At 38.2% G+C, this 19,647-nt stretch overlaps 1 protein-coding gene across 1 annotated transcript in view; it reads right to left on the reverse strand.

Annotated features, from left to right (window-relative positions):
- Nucleotides 1-19,647, reverse strand: part of LOC131939467 (uncharacterized) — a 60,130-nt gene that overhangs the window by 10,776 nt on the left and 29,707 nt on the right. Inside the window, exon 3 of the mRNA XM_059297778.1 lies at nt 1,691-1,774. Coding sequence (XP_059153761.1) covers nt 1,691-1,774 — 84 coding nt within the window. The remainder of the gene's footprint in view (nt 1-1,690; nt 1,775-19,647) is intronic.

Raw genomic sequence — 19,647 nt, forward strand, 5'->3', positions numbered from 1 at the left:
AGGACCAAGACTATTATATCCCAAACAAGGACCAGGACTATTATATCCCAAACAAGGACCAAGACTATTATATCCCAAACAAGGACCAGGACTATTATATCCCAAACAAGGACCAGGACTATTATATCCCAAACAAGGACCAGGACTATTATATCCCAAACAAGGACCAGGACTATTATATCCCAAACAAGGACCAGGACTATTATATCCCAAACAAGGACCAGGACTATTATATCCCAAACAAGGACCAGGACTATTATATCCCAAACAAGGACCAGGACTATTATATCCCAAACAAGGACCAGGACTATTATATCCCAAACAAGGACCAGGACTATTATATCCCAAACAAGGACCAGGACTATTATATCCCAAACAAGGACCAGGACTATTATATCCCAAACAAGGACCAGGACTATTATATCCCAAACAAGGACCAGGACTATTATATCCCAAACAAGGACCAGGACAATAATATCCCAAACCAGGACTATACAGGCAGGGGTTAAAACAAAAACCAGACAAAATTCTGACCAAAATGGCCACTATTAAGTTTTATAGAACTCTCCACTTGCATGGGCTTAATACAAGGTACCGGAGCACTTATGGCTTATGGTAAATTTCACAAAACGAGCCGGCCCGCGGCATAACATACGCCGCTATTTAGTTGTTGTTTTTTCTACTTTTCAGTAATTCATAATTTGTGAATTCGACAGTACCAACGCTGACACTGAAAACATTTCTTTAAAACACTATAAGTAGCTCGTTAAGGACCATAACCCCCCCCCCCCTTCCTCCCCCCCCCCCCCAACGTTTAAAATCGTTTCAAACTAAATTATCTGCCCCTAATAGCCGTCACTAAACCCGACTCCACGAAGGTAAACATAGCGTGAACCACAGCTCACTAAGACCATGTAGGGGTGGGGATGGTAGGGAGCGCGTTTACAGCTTGTTTTCTAGCGTCTCCCAGAAGAGAATTATATATATCTATATATATAATTCTCTTCTTCGAGCCGTTAGAAAACAAGCTGCAAACGCTTTCCCTACCTCCCCACCCCTACATGGTTTTAGTGAGCTGTGTTCACTCTAAATGTTTACAAGCAGAGCCAACGATTTTAAACGTAGGTGGGGAGTGGGTGGGGGGTGGGGGGGGGGAAGAGGGGGGGAAGGGGGGGGAAGGGGGGGAAGGAATGGGGGGGTTATGGTCCTTAACGAGCTACTTATAGTGTTTTAAAGAAATATTTTCAGTGTCAGCGTTGGTACTGTCGAATTCACAAATTATGAATTATTGAAAATTAGAAACAACTAAATAGCGGCGTATGTTATGCCGCGGGCCGGCTCGTATAGATTATAATGCAAATAATTTTTTAATGTTTTAACGTTTTAATGTTTAATATTTTGGATTATTCTAATATAGGAATGAGATTTATAAACTCATTTTTCTCGAAATTATAATTTTTTTTTACCCTGGACAAACAGCATTCGTCCTCAGTTGAGCCGAATTGATCTCAGTAAATAAATAAAAAAAAAAACCTCACAAGAAAGAGAAATGAGAGAACCTTGTTAGCGAACGAGGACTGAAAGTAGTTGGATTATGTTTAGATTATCATTGTGTGTGTTGATTGTGAACATCAACTCAGAGTGTTAGACAGACATCGAGTGCACACAACAGACAGACAGACAAACTTACTCATGTCTGATTGCCCGATGCTGTACTCTGGTGTGTGGACAATGACCACCTTGTTCTCGGGTTTGTGGAAGTTATGGACATACCCTGAAAATAATAAATACGTTGGTCACGTCCCTGAAAATATTACACACAAATGGACATACCCTGAAAGTAATAAATACGTTGGTCACGTCCCTGAAAATATTACACACAAATGGACATACCCTGAAAGTAATAAATACGTTGGTCACGTCCCTGAAAATATTACACACAAATGGACATACCCTGAAAGTAATAAATACGTTGGTCACGTCCCTGAAAATATTACACACAAATGGACATACCCTGAAAGTAATAAATACGTTGGTCACGTCCCTGAAAATATTACACACAAATGGACATACCCTGAAAGTAATAAATACGTTGGTCACGTCCCTGAAAATATTACACACAAATGGACATACCCTGAAAGTAATAAATACGTTGGTCACGTCCCTGAAAATATTACACACAAATGGACATACCCTGAAAGTAATAAATACGTTGGTCACGTCCCTGAAAATATTACACACAAATGGACATACCCTGAAAGTAATAAATACGTTGGTCACGTCCCTGAAAATATTACACACAAATGGACATACCCTGAAAGTAATAAATACGTTGGTCACGTCCCTGAAAATATTACACACAAATGGACATACCCTGAAAGTAATAAATACGTTGGTCACGTCCCTGAAAATATTACACACAAATGGACATACCCTGAAAATAATAAATACGTTTGTCATACCCTGAAAATATTACACACAAATGGACATACCCTGAAAATAATAAATACGTTTGTCATACCCTGAAAATATTACACACAAATGGACATACCCTGAAAATAATAAATACGTTGGTCACGTCCCTGAAAATATTACACACAAATGGACATACCCTGAAAATAATAAATACGTTTGTCATACCCTGAAAATATTACACACAAATGGACATACCCTGAAAATAATAAATACGTTGGTCACGTCCCTGAAAATATTACACACAAATGGACATACCCTGAAAATAATAAATACGTTGGTCACGTCCCTGAAAATATTACACACAAATGGACATACCCTGAAAATAATAAATACGTTGGTCACGTCCCTGAAAATATTACACACAAATGGACATACCCTGAAAATAATAAATACGTTGGTCACGTCCCTGAAAATATTACACACAAATGGACATACCCTGAAAGTAATAAATACGTTGGTCACGTCCCTGAAAATATTACACACAAATGGACATACCCTGAAAGTAATAAATACGTTGGTCACGTCCCTGAAAATATTACACACAAATGGACATACCCTGAAAGTAATAAATACGTTGGTCACGTCCCTGAAAATATTACACACAAATGGACATACCCTGAAAGTAATAAATACGTTGGTCACGTCCCTGAAAATATTACACACAAATGGACATACCCTGAAAGTAATAAATACGTTGGTCACGTCCCTGAAAATATTACACACAAATGGACATACCCTGAAAGTAATAAATACGTTGGTCACGTCCCTGAAAATATTACACACAAATGGACATACCCTGAAAATAATAAATACGTTTGTCATACCCTGAAAATATTACACACAAATGGACATACCCTGAAAATAATAAATACGTTTGTCATACCCTGAAAATATTACACACAAATGGACATACCCTGAAAATAATAAATACGTTGGTCACGTCCCTGAAAATATTACACACAAATGGACATACCCTGAAAATAATAAATACGTTTGTCATACCCTGAAAATATTACACACAAATGGACATACCCTGAAAATAATAAATACGTTGGTCACGTCCCTGAAAATATTACACACAAATGGACATACCCTGAAAATAATAAATACGTTGGTCACGTCCCTGAAAATATTACACACAAATGGACATACCCTGAAAATAATAAATACGTTGGTCACGTCCCTGAAAATATTACACACAAATGGACATACCCTGAAAATAATAAATACGTTGGTCACGTCCCTGAAAATATTACACACAAATGGACATACCCTGAAAATAATAAATACGTTTGTCATACCCTGAAAATATTACACACAAATGGACATACCCTGAAAATAATAAATACGTTGGTCACGTCCCTGAAAATATTACACACAAATGGACATACCCTGAAAATAATAAATACGTTTGTCATACCCTGAAAATATTACACACAAATGGACATACCCTGAAAATAATAAATACGTTTGTCATACCCTGAAAATATTACACACAAATGGACATACCCTGAAAATAATAAATACGTTTGTCATACCCTGAAAATATTACACACAAATGGACATACCCTGAAAATAATAAATACGTTGGTCACGTCCCTGAAAATATTACACACAAATGGACATACCCTGAAAATAATAAATACGTTTGTCATACCCTGAAAATATTACACACAAATGGACATACCCTGAAAATAATAAATACGTTGGTCACGTCCCTGAAAATATTACACACAAATGGACATACCCTGAAAATAATAAATACGTTGGTCACGTCCCTGAAAATATTACACACAAATGGACATACCCTGAAAGTAATAAATACGTTGGTCACGTCCCTGAAAATATTACACACAAATGGACATACCCTGAAAATAATAAATACGTTTGTCATACCCTGAAAATAAACAATACGCTTGATAAGCTCTGAAAATATTAATTACGTTTGTCACGTTCCTGAAAATATTACACACATAATGTCATACACTGAGAATATTACACACATATTGTCATACACTGAGAATATTACACACATATTGTCATACACTGAGAATATTACACACATATTGTCATACACTGAGAATATTACACACATATTGTCATACACTGAGAATATTACACACATATTGTCATACACTGAGAATATTACACACATATTGTCATACACTGAGAATATTACACACATATTGTCATACCCTGAAAATATTACACCTATATTGATATACCCTGGAAATAATGTATACGTTTGTCACACCCATGAAAATACTACACCCAGATTGTCATACCCTGAAAATATTACATTTTTACATACATTATTAAGTTAAACAAATGTATATAAAAGCCATCCATTGAGGTCAATGTTCTTTATTTAAATTAATTACAAGACCGTATAAAGCTCCTTAAGGTGATGACGTGTGCGTGACGCAGTGCTCAGATTGATGCGCATGCGTAAATGAGCTTTGTGACGAAGAATGCACGCAATATGTCTGACAAGAGACAATAGATTACAAACATATTTCCTACGGAGGGTGGTTGGGGTGTAGTGCTGGTAGGTGAGGGTGGGGATTGGCGGAGAGGGGGGGGGGTAAAATGCCTGTGAGATCCAGAGTTTCTTCCAGGCATCTTTTCAAAAAAGTCTTCCCCCCCCCGAAAATATCAAGTACCCCCCCCCCCCTTAGAAAAAAGTATGAAAGAAACACTAGTGAGATCTTGGCTCAGGTCGGATGTTTAAAGTGAAGCTTGCAATTTATAGTGAGATCCAAAGAGCCACTTTTGGGGAAAATTTAAATCCCACTTTAATTTATCGCCATCGGGCACGGAATACTTGCATAAAAATGGCGCAGGGACGGGAAGTAATTAATTAATCAACTAATTACAATTATTTTCTTTCTCTGAACGACTCACACCTCGACACATGTGAAAACAAAAAGATTGACACGTCTTCAGGTGGCACGTTTAAGAATCACACAGATGCTCGTGAAATCACATCACACAGATTTTCGCGACATCTCGTGACACATATAATCGTAACATCGCATCAAACAGATGTTCACGACATCACACAGATGGTCACGACTGTGTAGAGAACTGTAGAAACCAACATAATTTTAATTGCACACATTATTTTATTCTAATAGAACGACATCGTGGTCGATATTGTATTATACATTTTCAAATCTTTTATTTTTTTCATCGCACATAAATTATAACTGGGATGCAATAATAATAAAAAATATAAAAAAAAATAAACGAAATATAATCGAACCGGTCGACCACTGTGTTTTATATTGATTAAGTGACACTGGGCTTGTGGTAAGCCGATCACAAGTCAGCCATATTGGTCTTTTATTTTATTTTCATTTGTCATGGAAGGTCCACCCCCCTGCCCCACCCAACCCGTCCCACTATTCATTGGTCGATAGCGTACTGCTCACAGGTAAAATTGTTATGGAACGACCCCCCCCTCACTTATTCCGTTTAGCCACCATCCCCGGCCCAGTGCATTGGTCGATATGAGTAGTGGTAACAGGGAAGATTGTCAAAGACACAAACACCCCAACCCAACCCACCGGTCCCCGCTCTATAGTCTTTTAAAAGTAACACTCACAGGTAAGATTGTCATGGCGAAAAAAAAACGCTGCACCATCCCACCCACCCCCACCCTCCATTGATTATTAAAACTACTATTCACAAGTAAGATTGTCATAGAAAAATACCCAAATACCATCCCCCCCACCCCACCCTCCATAGACCTTTAAAAGTACTATTCACAGGTAAGTTTGTTATGGACCACCCCACCCACCAGTCCATCACACCATAGCACTGTTTTCAGGTGAGATAGTCATGGAATAAACACCCCCTGCCCCACCCTCCCTAACCCATTAAAACTGCTTCTCACAGGTAAGATTGTCATGGAGAAAAATTTCTTTACAAACCACAATTTAATGTAGGCTATATTTTCTTCAAGCTATCAATATAATTGTTTACGATTTTAAATAACTTAACAATAGCAGAAGTAACCTTTCTATGCAATTTATTTTACAGATTTTATAAAAATATTCACATATAGTTTGAAAAAAATAACCGCTAACTGGCAAGTACGAAAGCGTGAGTTTGGTGACCTACTTACAAGCCCTATTGAGGGAGCTATAAAAATTTGGATACACAAGCCATATTTTCTCTTCCCCCTTTTGTTATATAATATTGAAAAAGTCGGCTAATGAAAGTGCCAATAGGCTTGAGGTACCTATTTCTGTCAAACAAAATATTATCAATATGATTTCCGCTGGATCAAAGATCAAACCAATTTAAATAAATTCTCAATCGGAAGTTATAACTTGCGACCGTTAACAATTTTTGCAGGTCAAGCAGTGTTTTTTTTTTTTTTAAATTCCTTGATTGCTTATTTTCTCCGTAATTTTAGATTATTCTTATTTAGCTTAGGGGCTATTAAGCCTCGTTCTGAGTTTTATGACCGAGTACATGAAACGCCTTATTTCTTTGAAGTCGGTGCCAATTTGACGCCAGCGTCCTTCCCGCACTAAAATGACGTTTCCGGAATATTTGGCTTCATGTCGTGTTTTCCCCTCGGGTTCTATCCGTTTTATTTGAGCTAGGCGTTTGGTTTTAATCGATGACCAAGTTGTGGTGGACTGAAGGCCTGTCCGTGATCCATCAACTTGGTTTGTTGAAGGATCAGGTAACACAAACAAATGGATGGCCCACATTATCAAAGAATGATTCAGTGGCGTGGCCAAAAAAAAGGATGTAGGTGTAGGTGGTTGGGTATGTGCAGCATTTCTTTCAGTCATTTTCTCCGGTAAGGGAGTGGCCTAGCGGTAGAGAGCTTGACTGCTAACCCGTAAGTCACGAGTTCGGATCCGGGTTCAAGTCAGTAGACCGTCCCTGAGTCCACCCAGCTCTGATGGGTACCTAACTCACGTTAGGGAAAGTAAAGCCTGCTTACCACACTATCCCCCCCATATGCCGAGGTCACAGAAACAAGTAAACTCTACTTCACTTGCCCCTTAGACCGTCAAGTTTGAAAGGGTACTTTACTTTTACATTATCAAAGAATAATTCAGTGGCGTGGCGAAAACAAATGACGTTGTAGTTGTAGGTGGTTAGGTATAGTGCAACATTTCTTTCAGTCATTTTCTCCGGTAAGGCGGGGGGGGGGGGGGCACTTGAAACTCTTTATTTGCGGGGTGGGGGGGGGGGGGGGACACGACATAAATTTACGAGGGCTGGGTGTGGGGCGGAGACTGGTAAAAGTATATATTTTTTAAATACAAATTCTATTTCTTTTGGGGTCGGTGTGGGTGGGTGGGGTGCAGTGTTTCTTCCAGACTTTTTTCTCCGGGGGGGGGGGGGGGCACTTGAAATTTTCGGGGGGGGGGCGGTAGACCTTCTTTGGGGGGGGGGGGGGCGGACACTGTATATATTTTCTATATAATTTTAATTTCGTTCGGGGGGGGGGGCGGTAGACTTTCTTCGGGGGGGGGGGGGCGGAGCCCGAAGACACTCTGGTGGGGTGGTGGACGTACTTAAAGGAGGGGGGGGGGATGCCAGGGCTGGGCCTACCCTAACTTAGGGTGAGGGTGTGGTGGAAATCCCCACCCCCATTACCATATCCTAGCTACGCCACTACACCAAAATGATATTGTCCCTAAAAACCAAGATATATGTTTTTATGGTTTTATCGTCATCATCATTTTCCAAAGCTCATTGGCGCACGAGGTATCAACTTGTTAGCGCCCCTTTTATTATGTATCTTAGGTCTCTCTCTCCTTCAAATCCATTGATCTTCTTAAGGATTAGTGTTTGTTAAACTAATTTTGGCTGCAAAGGGGAATCATCGAAATGGAAATTTATTTAATTACCCGGTTGCATTGGGTTTCGAACCCACGACAGAAAAAAAAAGTCCGTGGCAATTATGTTGTTGTTTCGTAATAAAACCTTAACACGATGCGATAATTTGCTAAGAAGTTGTTTATTTATCTCAGCCATGAAAAATGTAATATGATGTATTGAGGCAGTAAAAGACAAAAACCGGCCTGTGAATCTATCGGCTGTGACGTTCTCGGCAGTGCTAAATGTATATCAGGAGCAGATAAGCGGCGGGCAGATGCAAGACGTCGGCCCGTGTGGGTTGTCTTTCTTGTCAGATTGGGTGATAGGGGCTGCGTTGTTAGCGGGGTCGTAGTGCATGGTGAATGTTGGCATTTGATCATGGAAGGTGGGGGGGGGGGGGGGGTTGGGTTGTCAGGGTCATAGGGGTTGTGGTGTTAGAGGGATTGTCAGGACCGAAGGGGGTTATTTTTTGGTGTCGGGGATGAGGATGGTGGGGTCGGGAGGGTAGGATTATCAGGGTTCTAGGGGTTGTGGTGTTGGGGGGGGGGGGGGGGGGGAGAATTGTCAGGACAGCAGGGGGGTTTATGTTGTGGCGTCGGGGATGAGGATTTTTAGAACCATAGGGGTCGGGGTGAGGATGGTGAAGCTGGGGGGGGGGGGGTTAGGATTGTCATAGCCATGGGGGTCGTGGGAATGGAGTGGGTGGGGTTGGGTTTGTCAGGACCTCAGGGGTAGTGATGTTGGGGGAGGGGGTTACATTGTAAGTTCCATGTTAACAGCGTTGGTAAGGGTTAGGGTTGTTAACAATGACAGAAGTTGTAGTGAGTGGGGGTAAGGGCATTGTACGTTCAATGTTAACATTAGCGTGGGTAAGGGTTAGCGTTGTCAGAACGACAGAAGTTGTATTGTGAGTGGAGGGTGGGGGGGGGGAGCATTATATGTAGAATGCTTACTTTCGTGTGGGTAAGAGTTAAGATTGTATGACAACAAAGGTTATAAATGTGTATGTTTGGCGGACGAGGGGGGACGAGGGTGGGGAGGGGGGATGGGGTAGCAATGTAAGTTAAATTTTATCTTCAAAAAAGTCTTTAATGATTATACATGTTGTGTTGTTTTAATAGCAAATTTTTTACTAATCAGCGCACAAAAGGTTAGCATGGGTATCTAGTTAGGGTTATACATTATCTGTTAACATGGACTCGCTACATTATGTCAAATGCTAAGGGCAGACCAAACCGAACAAACAGCTTACGTTTGAAATTTTTTTTTTTATCTAGATCTAGCTTCTCCAAAAAATTTGAATTTCACATTTATTTTTCTTAAAAATTATAGATTTAGTAAAAAAGAAAAAAAAACCTTTTAAGAGTAAAAATATTGTAATATGAATGTGTATGTGTGTGTGGAAGGGGGGGGGGTGGTAAAATGATATATTTTCACTGAGTGACAAATTTTAATATTTCTGCGTTTACGATTTTTTTTTTTTTACAAAATTGTAAACTGGGAGGAATGGGGCATTTTTAGAGGGGGTGGTAGTGTTGTATGCGTGTGTATGTATATGTGTGTGTGTGTGTGAAAGAGAGAGAGAGAGAGAGAGAGAGAGAGAGAGAGAGAGAGGGGGGTGTAGATACATTCTATTACGACCCTTAATAATTTTAATACCAAGGGTTATATTTGTAGAATGGGTTATTATTTTAAAGATTAGAGGAAGGGACATTGTCTAATACGGAAATGATGTATGGTATTGCCGATTCAAGCGCTTCGAATATTTCTCTTATGGTTAATCAACAAGAATTATTTTCTAATTATGCAGTCATATAATTATCTTTCTACTTGACGAATTAACAGAGCATGACTTTACATTCCTTATTTACCATAGCCTAATGGAAAGATATGCTTGTTAAGTTTCTCTTGGATATCTGACTGTGAAAATAGTGGTTGGAGTTAATATTATAAGGTGGGTATATTGTGGCGAGTATATTGGGATAGTTATATGGAGGGGGTATATTGTGGCGAGAATATTAGGATAGTTATAAGAACTGGTATATTGTGGCGAGTATATTGGGATAGTTATATGGAGTGGGTATATTGTGGCGAGTATATTGGGATAGTTATATGGAGGGGGTATATTGTGGCGAGAATATTAGGATAGTTATAAGAACTGGTATATTGTGGCGAGTATATTGGGATAGTTATATGGAGTGGGTATATTGTGGTGAGTATATTGGGATAGTTATATGGAGTGGGTATATTGTGGCGAGTATATTGGGATAGTTATAAGGAGTGGATATATTGTGGCGAGTGGGGTGTCCGTTACACGAAGGCTTAACAGATAGACACTTCACGTCTGTAACATCAGGGGATGGTTGTAGCTACTGAGGTAGCACTTCACGCCTCTAACCCGTTAATCTAGTGTTCGATTCTATTTGCCGAAGTCACTGAAACAGATTAACTCTGCTTCATCTACCCCATGTACCTTGTGCACTGCTGGGAAAAGATGATAATAATTTATATATTGGGTATATTGGGGTGGGTATATTGGGTTTAGGGACGGAGTGGCCAAGCGGTAGAGAGCTAAACTGCTAACCCGAGAGTCTCGAGTTCGAAACCGGGTTCAAATCAGTGGAACGTCCCTGAGTCCACCCAGCTCTGATGGGTACCTAACTTACATTAGGAAAACAAAGGCGACAGGGCATATTGCTGACCACACTATCTCTTCTTATGTCGCTATCAATGAATCAGATAAACTCTACTTCATCTGTCCCACGTGTCTTGGGCACGAACGGGATTAAGAAGAAGAAGATATTGGGTTAGGTATATTTGGTGGGTATTTTGGGGAAGGGTATAGTGAAGTGGGTATACTGGGCAAGGTTATTTTGCAGAGGGGTAGGTATATAAATTGGACTGGCATTTTGTGCATTATGTACGTAGTGTGGCTGCGCCAAGCGATATGACGTCACCATGTTGACCCTAGCCAGTTAACAGCATTACGATCACCGCGCTCTGGTTTGGATACACAACATAGCTAAACAGGACAGATGGCGATCGACGGGGAACTTTCTCAAGGGAAATAATCAATAGGGGAGAGAACTTTAAAAGCAGGAGAAAAAAACAATGAAAAATATTAACGTTGTTGGTTTTTTTTTATTTATTTAAATAACACTCATAGTTTTTTGATAAATGTTAAAATGTTGACTGTAACAAAAATGTAGCTTTTAAAGTTGAATTTCTTTTTGATATCGCAGAAATAAACGAAGTAATCCCCTTTAGAGGTTAAGACATGTCTTTATTTATTCTTGGTTACAAATAAATATTCATTAATTCTAGCCATTTTTGTTAGTGTGTATATGGGAAGAGCTTCAATCAAACAAATTCCCCCTCTCCCCCCCCCCCTCGTCCCCTCAGCCCACCACGCCGAGAAAAAAAAATCCCTTGAATCATCATTTAATAACACATTTGCATTTTCAGTTTCAGGTTGGTTTTTAATTTTTATTTTTTCTTTATATTTAGACGTTTTGTATTAGATCTATGTATAAGTAAACCATCTTAAACGAATGAAAGCAGGCTACAAGTAAGAAAGAAATATTACTATTGTAAATCTGTATCAGTCCTCACAAGCCGATGATGAAAACTGTAATACTAAAGCGAACACACAACTGACGCTATAAATTACGTGTCTGAGGCAAAAAAAAAAAAGAAAAAATAAATAAGATGGTTTATTTAATTGGAATTTATGTATATACAATGTTGTCAGTAAAGCAAACAAAATTGATGGAAGCTTTTGATAAAGTCCCAGAATGAAGAATTTACAAAACAGCGCTGTGAATGTGATGCATGAGCTAAAAATGGAGAAATGAACTTACAGAATTACACAAAATTTCAACCAAGATTTATTCTTCTACTGTTCATTATTTGCAGTTTAAATTAGCATGTATGTCTACTCATTTTCTTTAAGATTTATTTCTTAAAAACTATTTTCATTATAAAAAGCTAGGCCTACCACATGTAGTTATCAGGTAAATTGTATTCAAATTAAGGATTTAATGTCCTTTTCTGTTATTTTTCATTATGCGCTTGATTTTACATGTGTTAAAATGATAAAAGAATGTATATTTAATGCTTAGAATGACAGAGTGAATTTAATGTACATTATTTAAAATATAATAATTTTCTGGTTTCTACTATGATCTGACCAGGATACAAGTGCATTTGTTTGAGCTGTAATTGACTTACTTGAAATAAATATTGTCTTTTCAAAAAAAAAAAAAAAAAAAAAAAAAAAAAAAAAAAAAAAAGAAAAAAAAATTACGTTTTTATCGCTTTCAGTGGTCGCATGCGGCTCCCTTGATCTCAGAATACGGCTCACTAGTTCCAAATAATTATATTATTTTCATAACTCATAAAAAATATTATAATGTAAAAAAAACAACAACTTTAAACAAGATAAAAACACTAAGAATAGGTGAAGTAGATTGTATGCTGACAGCTGCTTGGGCACAGAGATTCTTCCAGGCATCTCGTCGAAAATATTCTACCGCCCCCCCCCCCCCCCCCGAACGAAATGAAATTTATATAATTTATATAGAAAATATATACTTTTAACAATGTCCCCCCCCCCCCCCGAAGAAAGTCTAACGCCCCCCCCCCCCGGAGAAAAAAGTCTGGAAGAAACACTGCTTGGGCACAAGACCCAGCCCCACAACTGTGATGTGGCCAGCCCCGTGGCAGTGGTTCCATGCTTTCCACTACCGAAGTGCACATTTTGTTTATTATTTTCGAATATTTTCAAAAGTAGTTATTTAATTCAGAAAGCATTTTTGTATGTGTCAGTGTGCATTAATTTGACTTGAGTGACATAGGTTTTTAAGCTTCTAACTTGGGTAAGAATAGTGCTATAGTTATATAATTTTATTTTATTATTCTATCAGAGCCAGCTAAAATACTTTATTATGTTTTGTGCGACACATATGTATGTTTTTATATGAATAAATAGTATTTTATAATTAAAAAAAAAAAATTCAATATATTCAACACAACACTTTTTTCTTTTGGCTAAAAATGGTTATAAAAAAACTATAGCAGTGGTGGGTGAAATTATGATTATGATTATCATTCTAAAGGAACCCCTGTAGGGCATAGGGACGCTACGACACCCCCCCCCCCCTCATACTCAGTTTTGGGCGATTCCTCCAAGTTGGGTCCACGACATTCCGACTGCGTCTGCTTCTCCTGCAGCTGACCCCATCCGTTTGTTTTGGCCTACCTAATTTTTCTCTTTCCTTGTGGATTCCAGCCTAGTACCTGCCCGGTGATGCTGCTATCAAGTGCCCCCCCCCCCCCCCCCGAAGAAATAAATCTGAGAGAAACAATAGTAACTAGTTGATTGACGCAAGGTATGTCCAATCCATCCATTTTTGCGTTTTTGTAATTCTCTGTCAACCCAGTAATTAAAAATATCCAGTGTCAATGAAATTGCCAAGCCCCATTTGTTTATAGTTCACGTTAGTATCAGGAGAAAAGATCACAATTCTATGTTGTTCATTTATTCTAACCTCTCTGGTTTCGAACCTAGAGCTATCACGCTCCACCACGTGATACCTACCCATCCCACCGCAATATCGACTATAAGCTGAACACGTGACCCTTCACAGCTGTTGTGTATCACCCCCCCCCTCTCCCCCACACTCCCCATCACCGCCCCCCCCTCTACTGCATGCCTCTATCATATTTAATACACCTACGATATAGCACATTTATTGATTAGGTTCGCCTTGAGAGAGATCCAATTTTGTATTGCGTTCAACTGTGGAGATGCTTTCTTTTACGTACGCTCGCCTAGTGACGGGCTGATGTAAACAATGGTTCTCAAAATACCGGCTATTGTTGTCAAAGAAGTCTTGCTTATTGATTAGTAAGATTAGAGTTTTACAATTAAGAGTTGATACAGCTACATTTTCGGCGAATCGGGAAAACTAAATTTGTGTCGCCTTTGTGTAGGCGATGTTGTAGGGGTGGGTATGTCGTAGGTTGCCCGTGGGACCCGCCCCCACCTCAACCCTTATTGTAGTTACGAAGTTATGTCGCTATGACGTGATACATAATTGGATAAAGGAAGATTTTAAGTCATTTTCACAAGATCTCTGTTCTAGATCATGTACTATAGAAAGCGTGGAGTAATGTTCGTTAAAAGCTTTACTCTCACAAACATGTGTATAGTGCAGAAACAAAAAGTTGAGTATACAAAAGCTATAGTTGCTAAGGTTGTCAAGGTTTTGGCTGTTCCCTGTTACACATATTCCCTAATGCTACACCTGTTCCCTGTTACACCTGTTCCCTATGTAACACCTGTTCCCTGTCTTACACGTGTTACACGTGTTCCCAGTCTCTCCCCTATTCCCCACAACCGCCATCGGTTTAAAACTTCGGCATATTTAATTGCTAATTATGTTAGCACTTCATTAATTAGCGCTCTATAGTCCAACACGCCCCATAAAAACGAACCATCACCCACTTTGAGATACACTGGATATTTGAATACACAATACATCAGGTGAAGGTCGGAATACTAAAACACTATTTACAAGCTAAACTGTGGGTTGATGTTATCAAAACCGACGCGTAAATAAAACATACTTGAAACGCAAAAATATATTATGCCAATAAAAATCAGTTACTAATTTAAATTTGTAAAAGTACTTGAGAACTTTGAGCCGTTGATAAAAGTTTTAAATAGCTTCGGGAAAACCGATAAACTAAAAATAAAGATGTTTATCATTGAGATTTATGTCTTTGTAAAAAAAAATATCACTTTATGAGTAACGTGTGTTTTCTAGCTTGATTTACTTATGGGAATGTAATATTGATGGAACACGTTAAATACGTATTAAAAAAATAAAAATAAAATACCGATGGAGAGATATATGGGGGTGGGGGGGGGGGGGGGGGGAAAGATTTAAGGAGGTGTGTGTGTGTGGAGGGGGGGGGGGGGTACAGTAAAGTTCGCCTTTCATAACCTAACTACCCATATAGTAGGTAAAGTAGAGTTCATCTGTTTCTAGACCTTGGCAATGGAAGGGATGGTGTTGTCAGCACTATGCCCAGCAACCTTTACTTTCCTTAAGGTGAGTCAGGTACCCATCACCTGGTGAAAACCGCACTCCCCCCCTCCCCCGCCTTGTGACACTATGTGGTCAGCGTCAGTACTATGACCAGAACTACAAATATGCCAGTGTAACCAACAAATTAACAGCACCTAAAACGTTTTAATAAGAACCGAAATACAGGGGTGTAAGACAAAAGGCCGACATCGAAAAGGCCGACTAGACATAAGGCCGACACGGACAAAAGGCCGACAAGGACAAAAGGCCGACAGGACATAAGGCTTTTTGTCCGGATCCCGAAATACAGACTCAGAAATTGTTTTTATTTTAAAACAATAATTTTCATTTACATACAAAACATAGTTTTTTTTACAAATTAAATATTTTTTTTATAAATTAATTTAAAAAAAAAAATTTGACAGAGATTCAAAGAGCGAATGAGATTAGTGACGTCAGACAAGGGGAGATAGCTCTAGCATCGCAGACAAAAAAAAATTAAATCCGTGACTAATTTTACCCGGTGAGCTGTTTAAATCAGCCCCGGCCCCTGAATTAGAAATACTAATTAGCCAGGTAGCGTGCTCAGTCAGGCTCTGCCGCAGTCAGGATGACTTATGACATGACTTTATCAAATTACACATCGTCGACGGGGGCTGGAGTCTCTATTGAATTAGACGAGAGCGGGTAGGGGGGGGGGGTGTCTTGTGGGTAGGCTCTAGTGGACCAAAGAACTGGGTGGTCACTCGATGGCCAGTGATTTAATAAGGAGTACATTTAATAAGGAGGATGGTACTTACAGTAAGGGACTACAGAATGTAAGACGGGCGTAATTCATATATATATATATATATATATATATATATATATATATATATATATATATATATATATATATATATATATATATATATATACATATACATATATATATATATATTTATATATATACTTATAATTCTACCTCTCTCTATATATACATATATGTATATGTATATGTATATGTATATGTATATGTATACATTTATATATATATATATATATATATATATATATATATATATATATATATATATATATATATATATATATAACATATATTTACCATATACACATATCACCACATGTATTCATATCACACAAGTACTGAAGTACGGAGTAAACGAGACAAAGCAAACTGAAGAGAGAAAGTCTGAAAGAAATAGATAGTAAGAGATAATGAGAGAGTAATGAAAGATAATGCGAAATAGTGAGAGAATGCAACAGAAGGAGAGTGAGATAGTGAGGCAATGGAAGAGAAGGAGAGTGAGAATCTTACATATATACCAAGAGAAAGAAGAAACACAAATGTAAAATAAGCTCGACAAACCAACAGACAGACAGATGAGCACTAGATAAAAAAAAATTGATGGACACTCCAGTTATTCACCTGTGACGTCTAGCGAGGCAAGATAATGAAGGTCTTCATTTCAAATTTACGACCTGTCCTTGACTCCTTACCCTCGCTACATGAAGAGCTTCGGCTTACATCGCTACTTTTGTGTTGGTTATCGTCTAATTTCATACCAGCAGGTCGAGAATAGTGACTTACTACTGGTGGGGTTTACCACACTAATGACATTTAATGATTAACATTAATGATATGTTGGCCACCTAGCGAGCAATCAGCTTGGTGCAGTGATTGTTATTATATGTGATTGCTTTCCAGAGAGTTAATCTAAATATACAGTTGGCGGTGCAGTGACTGTTGTTATATATGATTGCTCTCTCGAGTGAGTCTAAATATACAGTTGGCCAGGAACTTAAGGGTGTAGGCTACTGAAGTTCACTTTAGTGTTGGTGTACTCTGATGTGATTTTTTAAAAAGTAATTTTGATTGTCGAGAGAAATTATAAGTATTTTATTATTATTATTATTATTATTACTATTAGAAAAACAAAACACTACAGAAGGAAATGAATTGTAAAAAGCAAAACTAATTTACTCAATACAGAACACAACTGTATTTAACAGAAAAGATCAGAGTTGAAAAAAAAAGCAAAACAAAACATAATTTTAAAAAGTGTTTTTTTTAAAGAATTTAACGAAACAAAATAAAATAATAGAAGACAAGAGACCAGAATAGAACAGAACAAACACACTCAGGAATCAACACATGCATACACAACCCCTCTGATCATTAATCGCAGCTTTTGTGTCGAATTTGGTCTATTATTCTTCTTTTTCTTCGTTCTTTCTAATGTAATGTTAGAAGGGATTTCCTCCAAAACAATTAAGTATTACGTGTCAACAAGTTAGGCGCCATATAGGGCCGTTGACTACGATTTCAAAATCTCGATCGGATTTACTCCCATAGCCATTGTCCAACCAAGAACAAACTACAAGACAGTTGATATGTCATTTTGGAGTTGTCTCTCCTAGTTGGGTTACCTTCGAGTCTCATCTGCCCGGGGACTTTCCGGTTTCCGGTTTATCAACCCTGAGCTTTACCGACCCGACCACTCTGATTCCTTTCAAGTTTCATGGCCTGCCATTCCAGGTTCCGTACAATAAATTGACGAAGTCAACTTGTCTAGATTTATATTCTATGATCAACTCGACCTCCCCGTATGTATGCTGAGACATCTTAGCATATATTTACATTTGTTACGACAACCCAGACAAGGCGAGATGGACGTGTGTAATTAATTTCAGCATAATTGTGTTTATCAATGGGCTTATGAAATGCCAGCACGCAGATATGCATGAAGCTATTGTCAGCAATTATTCAGGGTTGATGAATCTTGACATTTGTTTTAATTAGGAGAGTCGGGCAGAAGCTACGGTAATTAATTGCAGTCGTTAAGAAATTGTTTGTTGGGAAAATGATCTCAAATGTTTATCAGTGCTATTGGGCACGATCTTTGTTTATTGGCAAAGCTATGTGACGCGAACCCTGTTTGTAATAGTGTTTTTGTGACCTCAGACCCTGTCTTCGAATGACCCTGACCCTGTCCTTTGAGTGATACTTAGAGATACGAACACTGTTGCCTAGACAAACCTAGTAATTTTTGGTCGAGAATCGTGTTAGCTAACGAGGCTTTGGGATTCGAACCCTATTGTTTGCTAGTAAAAAAATACAACACCTATGTTAATGAACAGAAATGTTTTTAAGGACGAGGCACTGATACTAGTATTGTTGATTTTAGTTTCGATCTATTGTCTTACAGCGAGTGTGACTCGATACTAATTTACAATAACAGTTGTGGAAAGTAAATACAAAAAATAACAATGTCACGATTTAGAAAACTGTAACGTTAGAGAAGTTAAATCTCACAGCAATTAGTTGACTGAGTTCTCGTTGTATCGTACTGTGCTACATGTCCATGTGATGTATCCTGCATGTATGTGACATATACAGCATGTATGTGATATATCCTGAATGTCTATGTAGTTCTGTGTTGCGTGTCTGTATAATGTATCATGCATGTCTATGTAATGTATACTTCATGTCTATGTATACTTCATGTATATGTAATGTATACTTCATGTTTATGTAATCTATACTTCATGTCTATGTAATGTATCCTGCATGTCTATGTAATTTCCAATAACATGCAAGCTGCACTTTAGTAAGTGTATTTATCATGTAAGTTGTACATGTAAGTCGATTACCCACTGCAATGTGACGGTAACCTTATTAGGTTACACAATTTTTCTGTCACATTTTGTCCTTAAAATATCCTAGACGCCCATACAACAATATATTTAATTCATGTTTTGTGCTGCAGTAAAGTGCGACTAAAAAAAGACTTTATAGACTCCTCATTTTATATTGCTTTCAGTTCTCTTCAGCAATAAACGCATCTCCAGTAATTTATTACACACATTCTTAAAACCGTAAACATAGTGTACTTTTATTTAGGCAATTAATAATAACTTTTAAAGCTAAAAGAAGTAATGAAGAATTCAAGAGGGTATACTAAATCTTGATTATCAGAAGATAAATAATTACGAAAAAGTTATATTGATCAGTAAAAGCGATATATTTTAAATGTCAAACCCATCTGTGCAGAACTTTTTGAAATCTTACGTGTAATTAAAGGAGACGCATGTTACATTTAAACCAAAAGCATATCTTTTATCTAACATTCAGGTAAAGGAAGAGCGTGGTCGAATGGTAGAGTTCACGGGTATTGACCAAACGGTATCGAGTTCGGTAGTGGTCACGTTCCCAGCATAGACC

The sequence above is a fragment of the Physella acuta genome, unplaced genomic scaffold (genome assembly GCF_028476545.2).
Source record: "Physella acuta isolate Inbredline_101_S28 unplaced genomic scaffold, ASM2847654v3 ptg000018l, whole genome shotgun sequence".
Lineage (NCBI taxonomy): Eukaryota > Metazoa > Mollusca > Gastropoda > Physidae > Physella > Physella acuta.